The following is an 8,206-nucleotide window of genomic DNA, read 5'->3' on the forward strand; positions in this document are numbered from 1 at the left end:
TTTAGTTGTCACCTTACGTTATATTTTTCAAGCGAATTAAATATATGTTTTGAATGCGAAATTCAAGATTAACATTTGATCAAGTCCTTGTGCACATTGACTTTATTGAAGCAGTGAATGTCGATAGCTGTATTTAGGATACTGTCATTATCATGAAAACGTTTTCTAGCATGCCAGTGAACTTTTTTGTCTTCTAACATTCGTTGTTGAAATAAATGCATTACTTCTGAACAAACAGACAAAATTGCTATTCGTTATCAATGGCACCACTTGATGAGCGCGACCTCTAGCGGATACGGTGGAATGACACATCCAGGGTTTCTGCACCAGAGCTGCGCGACTCTTACGGCCGTTAGGGGGCGTAAGATGGATCTCTCGGGACATCGTGCAAACGAAGTCGCACTCATCTCCATAAAATATATAAATTCATATCACTCACACTTTTCGCAGGAAAAACTAAAGCAAACGACCGTTACAACTACTACAACGACGACGACTACTACTAATACTGCTGCTACTACTACTACTATTACTACTACTAGTAGTACTGCTGCTACTACTACTACTATTACTGCTACTAATACTACCACTACTACTACTAGCCTACTACTTATAATAATACTTCAGCAATTATCATTTAAAAAATCAGGACATAAATTGCACTGTGAGTGTGTTTGTGCTATATGCATATAGCGTGCTTACATCGTGTACTGGCGGAGTATTTTTGCAATTTTCTTCCTGCAAGCTTGAACTTTTTCACCTTGCACGAGCAGTGTGGGGGAAGGGAGGACTTCTCTATGAATACCAGGAATCGCACCGTAAAAAAATGAAAAGGTCATGATGATTGCGTACGGGCAAGCTGCCAAGATTGTGGCGTTTGTGTGTGTGTGCGCGGGCGCACGCGCGTGCGTCTCTGTGCGTGAGAGTGTTTGTAAAGCGCGTTCTCTCTCTCTCTCTCCCTCCCTCCCTCTTACCAGAAGCGGTATACCACCAGATTCTGCCTCTTTTACTGGAAAGAACCTCGAAGGAGGGGGGTTAGAGAGAGGAGGGAGGGGGGTGGAGTCTTTACACATACGAGGCGTGCTCTGCTTAGCTCTGCGACAGAGGCTTTAACATCATTGACTGGTCCCCGCTGCCTAAAGTAACTACGAAGCATGAACTGCCTGACAGTGCTCATAGAATTCAAGTCACTCGCGACTCCATCGTCCTCTGCACAGAGGACGGAGAGGCTGAAATATCAGTATTTCAAGGCATAAAGAGCAAGGGTTCCGTTCAGTTTTTTGCGACCAGTAGAAAGGGGGATTAAGAATTTCAACAAGGGACAAGGTGCCATTTCCTCATCGGAAAAGACCAGCATCGAGGTAATTATGTTTTCTCTTTTGTCTCTCACATGCAGTTGGCTGCACTACACCTTTTGCTTGCCTGTTCGTCAGCCACGCAGGTGAGAAGACGGGCTACCTGAAAGCATGCGTAATTCTGAATTTTGTGCGTGGGCTTAATTGATTTTTGTATCACGGGAAATTCTTCGCCGAGAGAAAGGAGAAAAGCCCAAAATCAAAGTTTCGAGAAACTCGTAATAACGACGCATACCAGCGTAATAATAACGCAGCGGAGGCTGCTGCACGGTCTCCACTCAGGTTCAGTCTCGAGGTTCAGCCAAGTTCAGCTCCATTCATAGCACGTTTGGCCAAGCCTGGAAGACTGGGTCTCCAAACTTGGAATAATAGGCATTGGGTTACTGGCAGCTGTTAGAACAGCCTGCGAGGAAACAGGATAACTCACCGACACACACATACACGCACACACACCATCCCGTTCTCACGCGATTAGACTGCTATTACCCGCGCGGGGTCTACGTTAACAGCCCTAACAATGCAATCTTGGTGCTCGTGCAGACTGCGGACAGTATTGCGCCAGATCGCTGCATTACCGCGGAGGCGTGGGGCATTTACAGCGAGACGGAACATGTGTGTTCCCACGGGCATAAATCATCCCAGACATTGCACGGCCCGACATTCATAATCTCTTTATAAGGCAAGATTTGTGGATTCCAAGCAGAATGTGTCAAATATAAATATACATGTTTTATTATTTCTGTCATTGTCTGTGCATTTGTGCGTGACTGTGTCTATATGTACACAAATGGTTGAGTAATGTAGCCTTTCTTAACTCCCATGTTGCATCACTACACACTTTTCTCATTGGATGATGGTATTAGCTGTGGTCTTTTTTTTTTGTGAATGGGCCTTTAGCCCTGGCGCCTAGTGCCTCTCTCTCGCACTCTCTCTCTCTCTCTCTCTCTCTCTCCCCCTCTATCTCTCAACACTGACAGTTAAAAGACTCTTTTTTTTTGTCTGTCCAGGTGTCAGAAAGGTGTGGGAAGATGTTCTAGTCCGAGACAGAGTCCCTCACCCCTCCCCCCCCCTCCTCGCCTCCCACCCACCCCCCCGTCCGTCCGTCCGTCCGTCTGGTCCTCCGGTCTGTGCCCGGTGCTGGCCAGGTGGCGGGGGGGCGGGGGGGTTCGGGTCGCGGACGCATCGCCATGGTAACCCTCAGCAGGTTTGAGCCGGTCATGGAGGCGGGCTCCCGCTATAAGACCTTCTGCTCGCGGCGGCAGCAGCAGCTGGTGGGCGAGGCGGTGAGGAAGCTGCGGGAGAGCGGGTTCTACTGGGGCGCGCTGAGCGGCTCGGAGGCCAGCGGCCTGCTCCGCCCCCACCCCGCCGGGACCTTCCTGCTGCGGGACAGCTCGGACCGCCGCCACTTCTTCACCCTCAGCGTGCAGACCGCCTGCGGCGCCAAGAACCTGCGCGTGCAGTGCGACAGCGCCGCCTTCTTCCTGCAGACGGACCCCCGCAGCGTGCAGCCCGCCCCCCGCTTCGACTGCGTGCTCAAGCTGGTGCACCACTACATGCCCGCGGGCGCGGGCGGGGGTGCGGGCGGGGGCGCGGACGCCAATGCCCCCTTCTCCTCTTCCTCCTCCCCCTCCGCTTCCGCCTCCTCCCCCCGCGAGGCCTATGGCGGGGACGCGGACGCCCCCTCCTCCTCCGCCTCCTCCGCCTCCGCCTCCTCCCCCCGCGAGGCCTATGGCGGGGACGCGGACGCCCCCTCCTCCTCCGCCTCCTCCACCTCCTCCCCATCTGCCTCCTCGCCCCGCGGGGCCTACTTCATCTATTCTGGTGGAGAGAAGGTTCCCCTGGAGCTCCTGAGGCCGCTCTGCTCCTCCGCCGCCTCCCTGCAGCACCTCTGCCGCAAGACCGTCAACGGCCACCAGGACGCCTGCGGCAGGACCGACCAGCTGCCCCACCCGCTCAAGGACTTCCTGCAGGAGTACGACGCGCCCATATAAGGAGGCTTCCCAGACTCCGCCCCCACATGGTGACCCGGGGGAACCCCCTCCCCTGCACACACAGTTTTCGCTGGGATCTGTTTAAGGTGATGGACATCACCTGAGTCTGAGGTTGGACTGTCATTCTGAAGGGGGTGGGGGGGGGGGGGGTCTTGAAGACAAAACTTTCCATGGACGAAATGGGTCATCCATGTCAACGGTGTTCTCATCTTAGGACTGGATGAGGAAAGTGGGTGGGTGGGGGGCAGGGGATGTTGTTGGGGGGGCGGGTGGTGAGAGGATGCTGCCGTTGCCATGGAAGCTGGTCTCGGGATAGGGCATGCTGATTGGATGGTTCAGTTGTCTGGACAATGTGTGAGCCTTTGCTTTCCCCCTGGTTCCGGGACAGGATATGCCGGTCGGCGTGGGTTACCATTGCCATGGTGTCTTCACGACGCTAGGCCCGTTGTCACTGTAGACTCGGGCCACGGTAACTGTGAATGGTAACCCAGGCGACAGATGGCGTCCTCCTGGCGTTTCCCATGACATTGTACTGTAGCCTAACGTTGTGATGATGATGATGATGATGGTGGTAGTGTTGCAGGAACATTGAGGGAACGCTGTGGGGGGAAAGCCATTCCAGAATACTGCCCGGGCAGGATACATTTCATTTCTCTTAATCAAGAAAGACTCCCTCCTCCCATCACCTCTCTCCCCTCTCTTTGTGTTTTGGTTGCCATTTTGGCTCCTCCTGCAGGAGGTGTTTCCTCAGCAGCAGGCTGTGTTAATGTGCATCTGAGCGCGGCACACGGAGCCGGCCGGGCCTGAGGCGGCTCACTGCCCCTTAAGCGTGTGTGGGGAGACCCTGCAAAGCCACTGCGTTACCGCTAGCAACCACAGCCCACAGCCCTCACAGGGCAACTGACCAGGAAGTCCTTTAAAAACATCTGTCCATAAAAAGTGCCTGTCCTACGGGCTTAGACTACATTCACACCAGGTCAGGCAATGCGGTAAAACGGCAGTCTTCCCATTCATTTGAATGGGGGTAGTGCGTTTAGGCTGCGGGAGTGGGGACCGCATGGGGCGCAGAAAAAAACCGTAGCGGCCTGCGGCAAGAAAGCAGAACCAGAATCAACTTTTGCCGGAACGCAACCCGACATCACGCTGCAGTGGCCAATCATGTAAGTTGTTTGAATTACCATGTAGCAGTCCGCTGTTTACCGAGCAAATGTCAGATGAATTACTGATGTGATTCATTTCCTAAGATTTGATATGATGATCGTCATAGTGATTTGACAGTACTGGGTAATGGGACGAGTACCGAAACAATAATTACTAGCTAAATCAATTCCAAACGTCGGAATTAAGCTGTATAAAAGATTCGCTATTTAGCAGTTCTTGCATGTTAGTTTATTGTACCTAGCACTATGGAGTTCATGGACCAAACGATGATACTCTACCAGTTGTGTCCTCGCTTGGTTTATTTCGTGTACCCAGCTTCGACGTCTGCGTGTGGCTGGCAGTCTACGCTGCAAAATAACGATTGCAAGAAGCTTCCTTCGGTTTGCGTTTGTTTCCATTTTTTTTTTTTTTTTTTTTTTTTTTGAGTTAGCGGACAGGGGGAGGGGTTAAAGTTCACAACATGACGTCACACAAATGGGCCATGTAATGACACGCCCACACCGCCGCACAGCCCTGCGGCAAGGTGCCGCATTGCCTGATCTGGTGTGAATGCAGCCTCAGTGTTGCCGCGCTGTCCCGTCCGCCGCCACTGGTCTGCCGAGCGGGAAAGGCGCTTGCTGTGGTGGTAACGCGGTTTCCAACGGCGACGGCGGAAAATCCAAAATAACAAAGAAAAGCTAAGAAAGAAGTTTTTTAAAAGTTTGTGTTTTTGTGCGAGGGGGGAAAGGAAAGGGAGGGTTGGGGGTGGTAAAGGGGAGGCTGGATTGTGTCTTTGGGGAGGGCCTGGCCTTGTACCCCTGTGGAGGAACGCAGACACACTGTCCCAAACACCCACTGAATTAAAAATGGACAGGGGCAAAATGTGATGGCTTCTGTTTCTGACAAGCAAAACTGGTGTGTTAACTGATGAATGTATTCTGAGCAGAATGCTTATTTTCCCCAGGGGGATCAGGGGAATGGCCAAAAAGGTTCTCTTATTGTAAGATTTTCATTTTTATTTTTAAGTACTCTCTTTGTTCTTATACCATGACAATGTTTACATGTGTGATAGCGAACCAAGACAGCATACATTATTGATTTTTTTCTCTATCTTTTATAAAGATGGCGTCTTAATCTTTGGCCAGGTAGCTGGCAGTACAAGCTTGAAGGTCATAAAATGAAAGCATAACAAACAGCAAAGACAACTGTAATGAAAGAGACTTTGCACATATATATATATTTATAAGACATTTCAGTAATTTATATTAAAGAGCACTATTTTTACGAAATGAAAACCTTATCCTCGTGTCCTGTGTTTGCCACGGTGAGGTTGTGTAAAAGTACACTGCTACTGCACGCGATGCTTCAGTGCTGATCTAGGGTCAGTTCCCCCTGTGCATCTCCCAACGTCAGGCATCATCTGCTAAAAATGAGAACTGACCCTAGAGTAGAACTCCTGTTCATATTCCTTCTTCTTCAAAACTGCCTCAGTTCACCTTTTTACCAACCATTTCCCTCTCCACACACACACTCACATGCACACACACTCACATGCACACACACTCACTCACATGCACACACACACACTCACATGCACACACACTCTCACAATCACACACACTCACTCACATGCACACACACACACTCACATGCACACACACTCTCACAATCACACACACACACTCACTCACATGCACACACTCACATGCACACACACTCTCACAATCACACACACACACTCACATGCACACACTCACATGCACACACACACACTCACATGCACACACACTCTCACAATCACACACACACACTCACATGCACATGCACACACTCACATGCACACACACACACTCACATGCACACACTCACATGCACATGCACACACTCACATGCACACACACAATTGCGTACACGCACACTCACATGCACACACTCACATGCACACACACACTCACATGCACATGCACACACTCACACTCACATGCACACACACATACTCAGATGCACACAAACACACTCACATGCACATGCACACACTCACACGCACACAAACACACTCACATGCACACACACAAATGCATACACACACACTCACATGCACACACTCACACACTCACACTCACATGCACACACACATACTCAGATGCACACGCACACACTCACACACACACAAACACACTCACATGCACGCACACAAATGCGTACACACACACTCACATGCACACAAACACACTCACATGCACACGCACACAAATGCGTACACACACACTCACATGCCCACACACACACTCACATGCACACAAACACACTCACATGTGTACACACACACTCACATGCACACACTCACACTCACATGCATGCACACTCACACTCACATGCACACACACACACCATGGGCTGTGCATTTAAATGCTTGTGTATCTGTGCTGATGGAGGGAAGAGGTGAATGTGACTGCAGTTATACTGTCACTTATTAATGGAGGGTTAAACCCGGCCAGCAGACAAACATACAAGTTTACAAACCTGTTCAACTCTAACCCTGCAACGTGCAGAAACACACCCCTGCAAGCACACACACACTAACCCACAGACAGACACACACACAAGCACACACACACCCTTATATACACACACACGCACACCCACAGACAGACACACACACAAGCACGCACACAACCTTATATACACACACACGCACACACACACACTAACCCACAGACAGACACACACACACGCACACACACACCCTTATATACGCACACACACTAACCCACAGACAGACACACACACAAGCACACACACACCCTTATATATACAAACACACACACACACTAACCCACAGACAGACACACACACAAGCACACACACACACCTTTATATATATACACACACACACACCAACACACACAAAAAAGACTAAGCTACTGGGAACATTAAAACTTGAGACACACAGTATGTTCCCTGAGGGAGACTGTATTTTTCTGTGGAATTTTACAGCTATCTGCCCAACTTCCTGTATGACTTCCTGTATGACTGGGGTTTCTGGGAAGAGTGTCTCTTCATTTGTTTACAGGATGCGCTGGGACAAGTTTCACCAGCAGGGCGAGGCCAAACGTAAAATGTGTGTGTGTGCGTGTGTGCGTGTGTGCGTGTGTGCGTGTGTTTTTTTGTGCGTGTGCGGGCATGTGTGTGTGCATGTGTGGGCGTGTGTGTGGGCATGTGTGTTTGTACATGTGCATGTATGCATGTAGCCAAACCACACACATGCACAAAGACACGCATGCACGCACACACACACAAACACACACACACTGACACACACACACACAAACACACACACACACACACACTCACACACTGACACACACACACACACACACAAACACACCCACACACACAAACATACACACACTCACTGCCAGACCTCTTGATCTTGTGTAGGAGGGACTCATGCTTGGCAGGCAGCACAGTGCACCTGGGTACAGGTGAGGTCTGGAGGCAGGAGGCAGAGTGGGCGTGGCCTCTCACACCTGCATGGGCAGGTAGAGCGGTCTGAGGAGGACCTCATTCATTCTCACGTCAGTCTGACCAGGTGTGTCCATTTTATCCATTTCCAGGTGTGTCAGCAGGAATAAGAAAATATGGTCGTGATACTGCTGTTGTAAACTTTCATACAGAACCAGAGAGGAAAGCTCCACCAATCACAGAATACATCAGTAA

At 50.3% G+C, this 8,206-nt stretch overlaps 1 protein-coding gene across 1 annotated transcript; it reads left to right on the forward strand.

The window, feature by feature from the left end:
• The first annotated feature begins 2,443 nt into the window (after positions 1-2,443).
• On the forward strand, positions 2,444-5,781 carry socs3b (suppressor of cytokine signaling 3b). Its single transcript, XM_035407431.1, has one exon. It carries the CDS (start codon positions 2,543-2,545, stop codon positions 3,344-3,346), a length of 804 nt encoding a protein of 267 aa, XP_035263322.1. The 5' UTR covers positions 2,444-2,542; the 3' UTR covers positions 3,347-5,781.
• Positions 5,782-8,206: the final 2,425 nt, after the last annotated feature.

Source organism: Anguilla anguilla, chromosome 2 (assembly GCF_013347855.1).
Source record: "Anguilla anguilla isolate fAngAng1 chromosome 2, fAngAng1.pri, whole genome shotgun sequence".
Lineage (NCBI taxonomy): Eukaryota > Metazoa > Chordata > Actinopteri > Anguilliformes > Anguillidae > Anguilla > Anguilla anguilla.

Bases quoted from the DNA above. Each gene is read 5' to 3' on its own strand.
- socs3b (XM_035407431.1), top strand. From the start codon at position 2,543: ATGGTAACCCTCAGCAGGTTTGAGCCGGTCATGGAGGCGGGCTCCCGC.